Source organism: Amphibalanus amphitrite, unplaced genomic scaffold (assembly GCF_019059575.1).
Source record: "Amphibalanus amphitrite isolate SeventyFive unplaced genomic scaffold, NRLGWU_Aamphi_draft 001505F_arrow, whole genome shotgun sequence".
Taxonomy (NCBI): domain Eukaryota; kingdom Metazoa; phylum Arthropoda; class Thecostraca; order Balanomorpha; family Balanidae; genus Amphibalanus; species Amphibalanus amphitrite.
The window spans coordinates 33181-48353 of record NW_024882998.1 but is presented as its reverse complement, the minus strand read 5'-3'; the positions used below and the strand labels follow the sequence as shown (position 1 = coordinate 48353).

The 15173-nt window shown below is 48.7% G+C and overlaps 2 protein-coding genes across 7 annotated transcripts in view; one reads left to right on the top strand and one right to left on the bottom strand.

The window, feature by feature from the left end:
- Positions 1-2503, bottom strand: part of LOC122373495 (cytochrome P450 26B1-like) — a 29785-nt gene extending 27282 nt beyond the window's left edge. For 2 of the 5 annotated variants that reach the window (XM_043351615.1, XM_043351620.1), the window contains exon 1: positions 2170-2388. The gene's annotated coding sequence lies outside the window, so the exon portion shown is untranslated. Of the gene's footprint in view, positions 1-2169 lie in introns of all 5 variants that reach the window. The other 3 variants (XM_043351616.1, XM_043351614.1, XM_043351617.1) reach the window with 3 other exon arrangements.
- A 362-nt stretch (positions 2504-2865) lies between these two features.
- On the top strand, positions 2866-13605 carry LOC122373493 (solute carrier family 35 member E1 homolog). 2 transcript variants are annotated; one of them, XM_043351611.1, is made up of 7 exons: positions 2866-3058; positions 5068-5587; positions 5817-5887; positions 6281-6418; positions 6862-6987; positions 9814-10059; positions 10562-13605. In XM_043351611.1, the coding sequence occupies exons 2-7, from the start codon at positions 5260-5262 to the stop codon at positions 10772-10774; spliced, it is 1122 nt and encodes a 373-aa protein (XP_043207546.1). In that variant the 5' UTR covers positions 2866-3058; positions 5068-5259; the 3' UTR covers positions 10775-13605. The 2 variants fall into 2 exon arrangements, with proteins under 2 accessions (XP_043207546.1, XP_043207547.1); XM_043351612.1 differs by lacking the exon at positions 2866-3058 and adding an exon at positions 3077-3097.
- Positions 13606-15173: the final 1568 nt, after the last annotated feature.

Below are 15173 nucleotides of genomic sequence, written 5' to 3'. Positions count from 1 at the left end.
AAACATCATCTCACGCTCTCAGTCCCAGCGGATAAAAACAACACCTAAGAATGATCCGCATAAAACTTGGCAGAAAGCTCGTTAAAGTACTTGGTCTGTATAGCTCAGAGGTAGAGCATTGGAGCGCTAATCCAAAGGCCCGGGGTTCGAATCCCCGTACAGCCCAAATCTTTAACGAGCTTGCAAAAGATGACTGATGCCATCACTGTCAACCGTGGAAGCCGTATGCCTACCCATCTACGCTGGAGTACGAAAAACATCATCTCACGCTCTCAGTCCCAGCGGATAAAAACAACACCTAAGAATGATCCGCATAAAACTTGGCAGAAAGCTCGTTAAAGTACTTGGTCTGTATAGCTCAGAGGTAGAGCATTGGAGCGCTAATCCAAAGGCCCGGGGTTCGAATCCCCGTACAGCCCAAATCTTTAACGAGCTTGCAAAAGATGACTGATGCCATCACTGTCAACCGTGGAAGCCGTATGGCTACCCATCTACGCTGGAGTACGAAAAACATCATCTCACGCTCTCAGTCCCAGCGGATAAAAACAACACCTAAGCTGGACCACATCCTGGAACACCAGCGGGACGCACCAGAACCGGTCATCATATGCACCGACTCGATGTCGGCGGTAGCGGCGCTGAGAGAGGGTCCGTCGGCACAGCGCTCGGCCAGAGGCGCTGCCATATGGAAGCAGCTGCTGGAGCTCACCGCCGGAGACCGAACGGTCACCCTCCAGTGGGTTCCATCCCACTGCCAGATCCCGGGGAACGAGTCCGCCGACGCCCTGGCAAACGAGGCTGCGACGCTGGCACAAGAAGACGTCATGCTCGATGTAGACACCATCTACCGAGCGGCAGTCCGCACCGCCAGAGACCGCGCCGCAAGGGACAGGCCGACATAGGCACATACCCGGACCCCGACCGCAAAGCCGCAACCGGGTGGTACAGAGAGCTCATGGGTGCAAGATGGCCATCACCTCTCACCAACATGGACAGGGCGACAGCAGTAGACGTCCCCCAGATCCGCACTGGGCGCTGGAGCGGCTCGGCGCAGTTTCTCCATTCTATCGGACGAAACCCATCTGCGGACTGCCCACAGTGCAGGAACCTCGACTGCCCTGCAGCTCGTTGCCCGCTGTGCGGCGAGCAAGCTGACACACCACGACACATCCTGCTGACCTGCCCAGGACTGATGGGGGTTCGCCTCAGAATCCCGGCGGTCGGCAACATACTGCCGACGGTGGAGGAGGTCAGGCGCGGCGACACGGTGGCGGCCCTGGTGGCCGCCTTCAGGGCCCTCCAGAGCTAAGAAGCTACACCGCGGCTCTGCCGCGGATGGAGGGGACAACAACAACAAAAACAGGGGAAATGCAACATCCTGCACCTGGGACGCAACAACCCTCGGGTCAAATACGCCATCCAAGGAGTTGAGCTGGAGGTGGTCGAAGCCGAGCGCGATCTTCGTGTCTTCGTGGACTCCTTGCTCAAGATCCACATACAGGCTGTTGCTGCTGCAGTGAAGGCCAACCAGATCCTAGGATAGGAATCATAAAACTGTCATTCGAGCTTATCGACAAGTCCACCCTCCCACTGCTGTACACAACACTTGCCTGGAGAGCAACGTGCCTGGCAACCTCAATCAGACACGTTCCCTATGAAGAGTGTCTACAAGAACTAAGGCTGCCTTCACTGTTCTATCGGCGGCAGCGAGGCAATGTGATTCAAATGTACCAACTGATGCATTGAGGTGTTGCCCTGGCTCCCGAAGAGTTCTTAACTGCTTCCACCGACAGTCGTACTTGAGGCCACTCACAGAAGGTCTAGAAGCCCAGAGCCACCACCAGACCAAGGAGAAAATCGTTCAGTGTGAGGACAGTCAATGACTGGAATGGCTTGCCCCAGACAATCGTTGACACTGCCAATAATAATATCGAGCAGTTCAAATCAAGATTGGATGCCCACTGGGCAAACATCAGGTACATGGTAGGTACCTACCTGATAGGAGCTAGAAAAGTCCAAAAGGTCACGAGCTCGATGAGAACAGTTCCCTAAAGGCCAAGTGGCCTCTAAATTCTGATCAAATCAAGGTAAGGTAAGGTAAGGTTGGCAGGTCGTACGTTGTTGTTAGGTTGTAGGTTCGTATACAGCTAAAAAACGAACTCAACTCACGTTTCAAGCTTCGGTGGTCCAAGAAGTCACCGGACAAGCACGGACAGGCACTACCACACTCCCCAACACCTCCGCAGCTCGATAAGCACTATCGCTATTCGCTCAACTGTGGGCTTATGGTCTTGGGCTTCCCAGGCTTACCCAGAGACGCGTTTGATCAAGGCCGTATCGTTTGATTTCTCCACTGAACTCTAGATTTCTCCAAGCATGCACCATCATGCACCTCAACCTGCATGCACCGAGAAGTGGTGTTCCCTCTGTTCTCCTGGCGTAAACGCGATTGAACAAGAGGGATGAAAAGCGCAATGATTGGTTGATTTCTCTGCGATATTTTGCGCAAATAAAGATTGAACATATTAGCTATAACTTTCGCGCTAAGATAACATTTAAAACCTTTGCTATAAATTACGTCATCAGTATGCCAAAGCTTAGGTTTTAAGTCTTTCTTTTTTTTACATTTTTTAGATGTTTTTGAATTTCAAAAATTTTGATTTCAAATCATAACGCATCCATGCTTTCTCATTTGCTGAAAAGTGACAAGAATTACAACTAAGCATAGCTAACCATTCCAATGATACCGCATATTTCGACCAATCAGAGTTCCACGTAAATTCTTACCGGATGATGGAGAGTAAAAAGCAAAAAGACACATTTCCGCTAACCTAGCAAATTCTGGAAATTTGCTGAAAACATACGGCGGAACCAGGCGGAAATCCCATACGGCAGGAGTATTCTATATATGGCCTTGAGTATTCTTCATTTTTAGGAGTTATGTGTCGCCTGGTTACGATATTGATATATACACAGTTCATATAGATGTAAAGGGCATTTCGCCGAATTCCTGCGACCCAGAGGATCGAGAGTATCTAAGGTTTAGACCCAGAGACAGGTGAGGTGGAGACTGGATAATTGTCATAATTCGGGATAGGTACCTACTACCTAGGTACTTACCTGCCTATTTTTCGCACTTCTGGCATGAAGTTTTATCGAACGAATTAAAAGCCATATGCTCACTGTTCGGGAGCTCATTGTTAACTGGCTCAAATTGTGGAAGCCCATTGGAGGTGAAATCTTCATTTTGCACCCTAGCTCCAAATTCTTATACTTACTTACTTATACTTGTAAAATGCGAAATTTAGGAAGGCCTTTTGGCCTCTTGGATCCGGACGTGACAAGCTTTGTGTGACGTGACGAGCTACAACTAAATTCAACAAAAACCACACCATATTGTCAAAACATAAATCCAGACTAGAAAAGATACATGTTATGCTGAATCTGCTGAATATGTCTGGCATAGTGGCAGCCGGCAGGCTTCCGGCAAAAATTTCAGCGCATGGTTGGCATAACCTCGCATGCACCAAATTCAACACATGGCAGCTGCAGATTTTTGTTTTTGGTGCAGGGGGGCTGCATATTTTTTTTGGTAAATGGCAGTTACCAAATTTTTTGGCACTCTGGTAAATCTATCAGCAGGTTCACCCTGCGGGCCGCTCTGCAGAGGGTTAGGGATGAGACGTCCCTCACCCTAGCCCGATCATTGTGTGTTCTCATTCTGACTGGTGAGCCGCCCTGAGTCTACTCAGTGGAGGAGCAGCTGCCCAGGTGAGGGCTCCACCCTCGGCGTGGAGATGGGTAAAGAAGACCTTGTTGAACATTGCTGAGAGTCGTGAAGTAATTCTGCAGTGGGTTTCTGCCCACTGCTGGATCAAGAGGAATGAGAGCGCGGAGGACCTGGCAAGCAAGTGGCCGCCCTGCCCTCAGACGCTCGCTCGCTAACCGGGGCGGATCATAATGCAGCCTCGCATCAATGGGGCGACAACTGGTCCCAGTCATTATTCGAGTGAATCTTTGGGAGCACGCTGCCGCTCCCCATCTCAGGGGAGGACCGAGAGAACGCCGTTTTGGTGCACCAGATCACAGATGAGAGCGGGCTATTGGGGCCGCTCGCTCCAGTACGTCCACCGAATCGGCCGTCTTCCCTCCGCGGCGTGCCAGCAGTGCCCTCTGAGGGGTGTTCACGGGCACCGCACACTGCTGCGTGCGGTGTGTGCGGAGCGTCCAGCAGGCGTGGGGGTAGGGGATGGGTAGGCGGCACTGACGTCACGGCTGCGTGCGGTGGACGGTCCGCTGTGGCCAGTCCCGACCGGCCACAGCGATCGCTGTATGCGGTGACGGAAGGCTGACGTAGGGACGCAGTGGGCGGAGCTTCGAGGCTGTGTGCGGTCCGACCGCACACAGGGCCCGTGAACAGCCCCCTTGTTTCACGGCACGTCGCATACAGTGCGCTACTCGTATTGTGGTATTGGGTTTCCATGGAAACATCAATTAATTCGGACGCTCAAACATGGGAGAGCGTCCAAGGCCAGGGAACGCTGTCTGGTTGATATAGCCTTGGTCGGTTGATGTGGACATGTGCTTTATGTAAAATAAATTTAATTTTGGCGCAAATAGGCACCCAACTTGCGGCGCAAATCACGCAGAAATTTCAGCGCAAAATTGCTTGCGCCGAATTTCGGCAAACCCGGCCGTAACCCGGCAGTCTGACCGTAAATCAACCTAGAATATTTTTCATGCAACCATTCAATGCTAAAAAAGTCAGGTACAATACAAGTAGAATTATAGCAATCCTAATCTGACCTGACCTAACCTTACCTAACAAAATAACCTTGCCTGTTTCAACGTGTGGTTGGGTGTAAGTTATAAATGTTTTGTGTAAAAAGTATTGTAAGTATCGTCGTGTGGTCTCACTTCAACTTTGGAAGGGTGTGTTCTTTCTATTGAATTTGAGTTATAGTACCGACTGTTCAGTTATATCGTTTTTTCGTGATTCCCGCTGAAAAGTGAATACTGATGATCATGCATGCCATTTGGAAATTGATGTTTATTTCTATTTTTCAGGTCCAGAAGTTTCACTTGCCAATGGAAATAACTGTGATTATGAACAGGACCAAGCTTGTATGATGCTTGCAATTCTGTGATATTTGAAGCATCAAAGACTAAGAGCTTTATGCAGGTTGTTGCCTGTTAGCAGTTGAAGATAGAAGATATTTGTATGTATATACTGAAGTGACTTGGCGAGTGGAGGTCAAGATGTCTCTGACCCTTGCAGAAAAGAAAGAATTTGTCAAGCTTGTGTGTCTGTGCCTTCTGTGGTATGCCATAAGCTCAGTGAATAATGTTGTCGGGAAAACGCTGTTGAACTACTTCCCATACCCAAACACCCTGAGCATGGTCCAGCTTCTCTCAATCACAGTGTATTCTGAACCAATATTACGGTGTCTCAGAATAAGGCCACACTCTGATATGAGCTGGAGCTACTATGTATCAGTCATTGTTCCCCTGGCCACCGGGAAATTCCTGGCCGTTTTGTTTTCTCACATAAGTATATGGAAAGTACCACTTTCATATGCACACACAGGTGAGAATGTTTTTTTATAGTTTTTTTTTCGTTGCTATTTTGTACATCATCTTATCAGACAAATTTTGTTGCATGTAGAAAGATCAGGACCACTTGTGATACCTATGGAGTTTAATGTTATTGTCTGCATTTGCTTTGAATCTTTTCATCGCATTATGAAGCTGTCTGCATTGCTAGTTTCTGTGTCGTAAATAATGTTCAATTGAAACATATTTGTTTGTTTTTTCAGTGAAGGCAATGATGCCTATATTTACTGTTATCTTTGGAAGAGTGCTGTTAGGAGAGCGGCAAACTTTTTCGGTAAGTATACTAGCATTAACTGACCGTGTATTGTTTTTGCTTCTTAATCCTCGTCTCGGGGGTGGATGAAACGGACCGTTTCGATGGCTAGGAGTAATGCCGATATTGCCACCAAATGGTCAGTGCCCATTTTCTGTCCCAATTTAGGTTAGGTCAGGTCGCGTTTGTATAATCATAACGTGATCTTCTAATGTCGTGACATGGGCGCCGATGGCCACTGTAGTCCGGGCGCCCAAAAACCCCAATTCACCTTCATCAGGTCAGGTCAGGTTAAGAACATTCTGAGCAACAACACACGAGTTGGATTCCTCGCAACGAGCTGCATCGGCTGGATACCTTTTATAAGTAGCCCAGGCGATTTGTACAGTCATTTGACGTGTCTGCGGTCGCCAGGTGTACTGTTCTCTTATTCCGATCGTGGTCGGGGTCGGTATCGCCACCATCACGGAGCTGTCGTTCGACATCATCGGTCTGCTCAGCGCCCTCACCTCCATCGCAGTCTACTCGGTCATGCAGCTGTTCTCCAAAAAGGTCAGCGGAGGGGGTGCACGTTTTCGTCAGAGTCGCCGATGTTGGAGCTCGTTGAAATATGTCGTCATAGTTCATACATAAGGACCCTCAGTGACATCATTTAGCATTACGAGTCAAAAGCGCACATTTTCGCGTGGTGTTTTCTCGATTTATGTGTTGTCTCGACAGATCTGATAATGGATAGGATATTCGGTCGTAAAGCCTGGTTTTGAAAGCGGTTAGCCTATTTTTACGCAATGAGAATCAGTTGCTCTTTGGAAATTTCTTTAACAAATCCAGTCCGAACCTTTTATTCGTGAAGTTTTTGTCGTGATTGCACTTACAATTTGCATTCATTATGCGTATAAATGACATTTCATCCAATCAGTTACGTTGTAGAAACCTCGTAGATGACCCCGCGTAAGACTGAACTCAGCTGAGTGTCCCGTTCCCTGTTTTCACAGACGATGAAGGACACGGGTATCCATCACCTTCGGCTGCTTCTGGTGCTCGGTAGGCTGGCCTTCTTCATGTTTCTGCCCTTCTGGGTGATGTTCGATCTCAGAAAGCTGATGGTCGCCGATGACCTGGTAAGTTACAAGCATCAGGACTTTATGTCAATGCAATTATTTGTAACCGTCACCTCACAAAGGATCTTCCGTCAGTGTCTCAAAATTATATTTTAGCTTGGGTGTCAGAGAGGAAAATTATTCCGTAGACAGGGTGAAGGGAGTGGAAAATTGCTGGTAAGGTAAAGCTAACAAAAGATGCGAGGGATAAGGGTGGAGTAAAAACAGATTGATATCACACTTTTTCACAAAAAATTGATAGGATATAGCGTGTAATGTAAGCATCGATATGTTGTTTAAGACCATGTACGCATATGCCCTTTGCTTTTGACGTTCGGAGTGGAAAACTGATCTTGAAAGGTTGAAAAGAGTGGAAAATGGTCTTCATTTGGATGTCGTTTCACACCCAAATCGATTAATTTTGGGACACTGTCTTCCGTAGTCCGTACTAACCCACAATACACGCTGCTTAAGGATTCAAAAAGAAATATGACGAAGCTGAACTAGTTTTCGCTTAGTTCTGTTTTGGTTCGCTGAACTAGTTTTCGGGCGGATTAAATGCATTTCTGGATGGATCCGAATTGTAAAGGTTAATTGTTGGAGCGTTGTGTACCTTACAGTTTTGTGAGGAACGTATACCTAGTAATTAGGAACTGTTGCTATCATTTCAGTCAGGTTGTTGGTATTTAATAGGCGATTCTTAACCCGCGCCCCGTAGGGGGGGGGCGTTTTAGGGGGCCGAAACGCCCCCCCCCCCGTCCTTTTCCGTCGATATCTCCTAAACGGCTGGAGATAGCGCCACCAAACTTTCAGGACCCCTCCGGGCATCAATTTTACACATTGTGACCAAAAAGAATTCCAGAGGCTATGATAGGTTGGCCACAAATGACGTCAGAATGACGTCAGTTCTGCGAGTTTCGACCGAAAAAGACCTTCGCGGGAAGAGCTGTCAGGCCTACAGCTTTGAAGATACAGAAAAATGATCAGGCATAAAGGGTGTAGAGTCGACAGGGCTACAAAACTGATATCTCGGATTTATGAAATTTTTGAGTTTTGACCCCCAAAAAGCAAAAAAGCAATTTTTGGATATATTAGCCAAAAAATCCAAAAAGTTTGTTGAGTTTCGAAAAAAACTGGAATATATGTGATAGTACCCACCGTCTTCTATCTACACACCAAATGTCAGATCGATATCTCGTTTTGTGGCCAAGTTATAGCAAAAAAAAAAAACTGTTCAAAAATGATGACGTCAAATTTTTTAACTCAATTTTTGGCAATTCTAGACCACGTAGGGCAAAATAAAGACCACCATTAGACTCCCCGTGACGAGCTGCATCGAATCGATACCCATTTTATGCAAAAATATCAACTTTGAAATTTGACCTGACCTTGATCTGACCTTGACCTGACCTTGACCAAAACGTGACCTAAGCTGGCCCCAAAGGCTGCCTGACCCACATAATCGCATTTGTCGTGTAAAATGGACCATAAAACATGTATCACACGACACTTTCATATTGTGACCCCCCAGTGACCTGACCTCTGTGACCTGACCTGGTATCAGTGACCTCAGATAGCAAAGTATGTGTTTGACGAACAATTTATTATCGATGGTTTTCAATAACTTACCAATTTACTCGATTTCACAACACATTTCTTGAAATACCTAAAAATCCGACATTTGACCTGACCTGTGACGTCATCGGTTTGACCTAGGTCAATGAAATTTGGTCACAAGGTAGTTCCCCGGTGGGGCTATCGAACGCCGTTTGAATTTTGAAAATCGGCCGGTAAATTTCCGAGATCTTGGGGGGGGCGAAACGCCCCCCCCCCCCCCCCTACGGGTGGTAGGGTCCGCCGATAGCCCTACGGGGCGTGGGTTAATAAAGTTCAGCATGTTCAGCAATCAGCATACATCTGGGATGCTGATTGTATTAATTTACAAAGTTCACCCTAATGAATTTGACGCGATCTGATCAGACTTTAACTTTGCTTTGGTTTTGCGAAGAGAAAATCTGTATTTTTGTGATAAAGAGCGTCCTTCTTTTCGCGCAGACAAGCCTAAATTGGAGGCGAAATAGCGGAGGGTCTTGCCGGCATTACGATCCATCCTTTTTAGAGGAAGGCGCACGGCATACATAGATTTGGGACGTTTGAAAAAATGGCAAACCGGTAGATAAAACCTTTGATCTGCTCTGGTGATATTAGGCCGAATTATGAACAGCCTTGCAAAACGTACCGTAGACAGTGGACGCTGGCGAACAGTGCCGCCTCTTTGTCCCCTGTCTTTGCATTGTCCAAGGACCAATTCATCTGGTGACGTATTGAAGTGTGCTCTCTTACTAGGCCATTATTGGGGCCAAGTACAGATATGATAGTGTAGAGCCACGCTCGGCCATAGTCCACTACAAACATTACCAGAGGCACGAGACCGAAGTCCGATCGGTCTGTCGCCCTATCAATTTGAAACGCTCATATTTTGCGCGGTACGTGACCGGTTTGCGAACCCTGTTGCAACAAGTGCGATGACCTGTTACATTACCGTACCACTTTATTTTTGCTACCTACCACAATGATGAAGATAATGTCACAGTATTATGTGGGTAGTAAATGTCAGTGCCATTTGCCCGCTGGCCGCTGCAACTCTCGTCTGTCAGGTACCGTCTTGCTGGGTTTGTACGTATATAGTTTTCATCGAAGCCACTTACGCTGCTCCACTATGTTTTCCGGGATCACACGAAAGCATTGTACTCTGTACTTCCTGTCCGCAGTCGGGCCGATTTTTTTCTCCGATCACTGCCATCTGCCGCCGGTTGCCGACACTACCACTTATCCGTCCTCCGCCAGGTGCGCGGTGACAGCGTGTTCTTCACGCTGATGCTGCTGGCGACGGACGGCTTCCTGAACTGGATGCAGAACCTGGTGGCGTTCACGGTGCTGCACCTGGTGACGCCGCTGACGTACGCCGTCTGTAACGCCACCAAGCGTGTGTCGGTCATCAGCGCCAGCCTGCTGTTCATGAGAAACCCGGTCACGGTCACAAACGTGGCCGGTATGCTGCTGGCCATCGCAGGCGTGTTCATGTACAACAAGGTCAGTGTGTGGCCAAAGGGAGGGAAGCGGAGCGCAGGGTAGCATCAGCAGCATGCATTCTTAATGGCAAGGAGGCGTGTCAATTCGCCCGTGCCAGTGTCGTGCCGCCAACTTGCTGCACTGGCCATTTTCATGCCGATTGTCACCTGGAATTAGTGTCGGGGAAAATGGGCCGGTCGTGACCAGTTTTGCAGCTCATTTTATCCGGTAATGCCGCATTTCGGTAAACAACTGCTGTCGCAATTCCATAAAGGGAGCACAACTCTCGGAAAGCTGGCGATCACTGAAATGTGGCTACCGAGTTGTCAAGACAATGGCATTTTTGTTGTGAATGAATGGCGGCATCCGTTTTTGGTGATGCTGAATCGCATTGCTGGCGTCAAGGCCGACATCGCTGGTATAAAGTGACATGTTTTACCACCCCCCCCCCCTTGCTCTGGTCCCACTGTCACCCCTCGGCTCTTCCCTGGGGGTCTGACCTCCTGTTAACCTGTGCCCCCAGGCTAAATACGAGGCGAACCTGCGGCGACGTCAGGAGGCGATTCTGCCGATGGTCACCAAGGGTAACCCGCTGCTACACGGGGGCACCATGGGCATCGACTGGGCCGACAAGATCAGTCCCGTCTACCAGCCGCTGCACCATGTCAACCACCACGGTCACGGACACGCCAACGGATACAGCAACGGGTTCGCGCGCACGGTGATGGCCGCCTAAGGGGCCGGCCGGCTGCCGGTGGGGCACAGAGTCCGGACTGGATGCCGTCGGTGGTCGTTTGTGACTGAGCAGTGGCGTCCTGTGTGCTCCCGGCGGGCTGCTGGGAGGCTGCCTGTGGTGTGTGATCGGCGGGCTGCCGGGAGGCCGCCTGTGAAGTGCGGTCGGTGAGGGGGCTCTCTGGAGCTGGACACTGTGATAGTCGAGTGTGGGTGACGCCAGCCTGGGGCGGCTCGCCGAGGGTCCCTGCCCTCCTTGCGAGCACGCGAGCACGTCTGGCGGTCTGGACACGCTGAGTGGCTTAGGGTCGCCCTCTGCGCCGCCGCGAGGGAAGCCCGATAAGTTTCGACCGCGGGCGCTCCGACTGGGTGCCGTGCAGCATGGTGACATGACAGTGCCGTGGGTGCCTACTGACCAGGTACGTTTCAACGGCAATGTGCTTGGCGAGGTCCGACCTGCCTACTTAGTTTTGTGTGTGCGGTTATTGGGCTTGTAGTTAAGTCGTTTCATGGTTTTGTTTCCGAGTTTGTGAATCATCATTTTCGTGTGGTTATGGGTTATTCTAGTGAGAGCTATGGAAGCTGTCTTTTGATCCTTTAAGCTGTCGTGCCAGCCTCCAATTTATTGCAACTTTCCGATACATGTCAAGGCTCGATTTTCAATGGCCCGCGTTGTGTGAAGTCTGTTGTCATCTATTCAGTATTTTATTTATGGAGACACGCTATTATTAATCTTATTTTTGTACGTATTTATTCGCATATTTATTTTTCAGCTTTTCCAATTCACATATCAACATGATAGTGGCCAAAACTATTTATAGAAATGGAGTAGAAATGAAGATATGTATAACTAAAATTTTCAGTGGTAAAAGAATTATTGATTTGTCATCCAATGTAACGATATTGGTTTTGATCGTAGACCCAATGCTTACACATGGAGGATGATCTTACTTAACCCTCGCATGTGTAGGGGGGGGGGTCGGATGGACCCCCCCCCCCCATGGTTTTTCGCGAATAACTCGCGTAAAAAGCGGCCGATCGCGACGAAACTTTCAGTACCCTCGCATTGATCAATTTTACACCTACCCTGAAAATTTCATGACCCTGACCCAAATGACCTTTGACCTGTGACCTCTTTTCCGAGACCATGTTTGGCCGTAATCGCGATTTCGCGTATGTCGGCTCGCACTAGCCGCGTGTTTGCAAGCTTTTCGTGGTTTCAAACGTTCAAACATGTGATTTGATGTTACTCCCGTGTGTGTCAAGGTCACCTGAAGGTCAGGTCAGGTCATTGACCTTTGGTGACCTCGGGTGACCTCGGGTCACTTTTTCGAGTTTTACATGTTTCTAGGCTAGTTTTTGGAGCTGAATTCGAATTTAGCAACCATTTGAACATTTACGAAGTAGTTTTGGTGACTTCGTAACATGTTACGAAGCTGTCAGAGGCGGTTGACACGTACTACGAATACCCGTCACGACGCCTACTGGTTGACCTGACCTGACCTGACCCGACCTGGTCTAAATGCTTCAAGACATCATCTGTGATCAAAACTAACACGATATTCGTGATCAGCACCCCGAAAAACCCCTTAGAAGCCACACTTTACGACTTTCTAACAGGTCCCGATTTTCCCGACTTTGGGTCATTGACCTGACCTGGAAGGTCAACCAATGACCTAGGACCTTAAAATTGGGTATCATCGGCTTCCTCTCGTCACGGGCAACACGCTCGTTTTTTCCGCGAAGCTCTAGCTCGATCAGGGGCCAAACGGCAAGGGGGGGGGGGGGTCCAACCGACCCCCCCCCCCCCCTACACATTAGAAGCTGGAAAACGCCGCACACATGCGAGGGTTAATAGTCTAGCTTTATTTATTTAGTTTTAGTGGGGTAATGATATAATTTCTCCATATTCTATGACATGTGTGTCATACTTGACTACTATGTACCAATTATGGCCCTCGTTTTGATGGCACCTGCCGCTATCGTAACCAAACATTACCAATCGTTTGTCTATTTTCCGATCGACTTCCATGACTTTTCTTCGTATCCGCTGAGCCGACCGGCCGATGCCGTGTGCGGGTTCAGTGGTACTAGTACCTGTGTGGGGAACTGGCCCGGTCTGTCCAGCGGCCGTGTGCCCGCCGCTGGGCGTCTTTCGGTGGATGTTCCCGGTCCTTGCCGACGAGAGGGGTCCACTAGGAGTCACCCGAGGGTGACCTGTGATGCGCGTGTTCCTGTCTGACGGTTTGGTGATAGGCACCGCGTAGCATTGTGAACGTGACTGTAGGACTGGCAGAGCAACGAAAATTATTCTTTTGATTGCTGGCGCCTTGTGCGTTTGCTGTAGATGTGCTGTTCTTTCTATACAAAATGCCCATGATCGGCGACGACCGTTTGGCGCGAAATGTTCTATTTTATGCGCTGTTACGTGGCGTATTGTGTGCTACATGAAGAATTTGTCTATTTTTCCACTGTTTTAACTAGCCAAAGCCGCGCGTCACCTAGGCGTCTCGCCATCCTTTTCCCGATGACGGGCAATCAGCTGTACATACTAGCAGTGCGTTCAAGTGTGATAGCAGTGCGTCAAGGGCTCAAATATGTCTCGGTCTCCGATATGGTTGCTGTTGGAACTGAGCGTGGGGCCCTCTGGGATGATATTGATCGGATTGGTACCGACTGAGCCTCTTTATCGGCTGATAGTGTTGGAACGTGTCTATGACGATCCATATTTTCCTAAAGCTATTTGATCTATGTAAATCGTTCTATGGTGGTGTTTTCAGCCTATGAACAATATGAACACATGTTGACGGTCTATAAACGTTTCATGTCATGGTATTCTTCCTTTATTAAACCAAGCAGGATTCCTCATATTGAGGAAAGCTATATTTGCTAGTAAAATTGTACGATGCTCCGTGGTTCGGCCTGCACGTCGTCCTTTCTGAGAATGTGCCTTAATTCACGAGCCGATGTCGCGTATTTCTCCGGAGAAATGGTGTGGAGTAGATTTCTGGGTGTTATGGTGTCCAAGGCCTAAGGGACCAATTGTTTAGGACTCGCAAACAAAAGCTAAACTTATCGGAACTACGACTAATTGTCTTGTGCTCTGCTCAGTGCTCGGGCTTAGGAGACTGGTCTCGTGCAGTCATGCAACCAATATATTGAAATAGTATCAGTTCGGCATCCTGAATCAATTGCAAGATGCACTGTATAGTGTTTATAGCCATCCGCACTTACTATTTTGTGGAGTTTCATAAAAGTCGTTTGTTGAGGCCTGGGGGCGACGAAAAACGGAAGTAGGAGTCAAATACGTATGTCGGTAGACGACGTCAGGCACCACGTTTCTTTTTGTTGATAAACCAAGCCAACGTAGGTATTTGGGGAGGCGTGGCCCTTTCCTTGTGAAGAATGCCTCCCTATCATAAGCGTAACTTTATATCTCTTTGTGGGTGCTCAAGCACCCCCAATCCTGAGCTCAGCACCCCCTGCCTTCTTAAAGCACCCCCAGCCCCTCAAAACATTCCCAGCTGACTCAAGGCCCTCAATAATCAGAATGTCCATCTCTTAGTACTGTAATGAGCCCAGTGAATCATGCAAATACTATGCTTACTCAATTCAGTGACTAAGAGAATATACATTGAATAAATCACCACAAATTAAGATGCATGATATTTGTGTTAACATTACATCTGATATTATCAGGGGCCCGCGAACGATTTTCAAGTTGGGGGGGGGGGGGGCGAGCCTAAAATACTTGACATGATGCATATGAAACAGTGGCATAGCTAGGGGTCTAAGGGGACACGTACCCCCTCCCCCCCCCCCCATCGAGTTCAAAGGGACCCTCGGGTCCGAGAGGCCCTGCGGCGCCATTTGACCGCTGAGGGTTAACGATGACCATATTTCTACTCAGAAGGGCCCCGTGGGGCTCGTTAGAGCACCTCATGGGCCCTAAATAGCCACACTAAGGTCTCCATAAGGGCCCCACGCCGACTTCTGAGGGCCTCTTGCGGCTTTTAAGGACACCTCGGTGGTCTCCAAAGGCCCGTTAAGCCTGAAACAGACTCTGCAGTCAGGAAATCGCATGCGAGAGCCTATTCAAATACATGGAAGCACGCTCGCATCAATCGCACGCACCTCCCGCGAGCGATTGATGCGAGAGGAATTACAATGTAAATGAATACTGAATAGGCTCTCGCATGCAATTTCCTGAACGCGGAAAGAGTCTGCTTCAGCCTTTACTGGCCCCTGAGAGGTCTTACCGGCCTATGAGGGGCAGTTCTAGGGGCATTTCCCACCTGTGATGGTCCCACACTTATTTTTCTGAGGGCCCCATAACGGCAACTATGGGGCCCTCATCGGTGCCTATGAGGGCCCACACCGGTGTCTCTGAGGGTTTCACACCC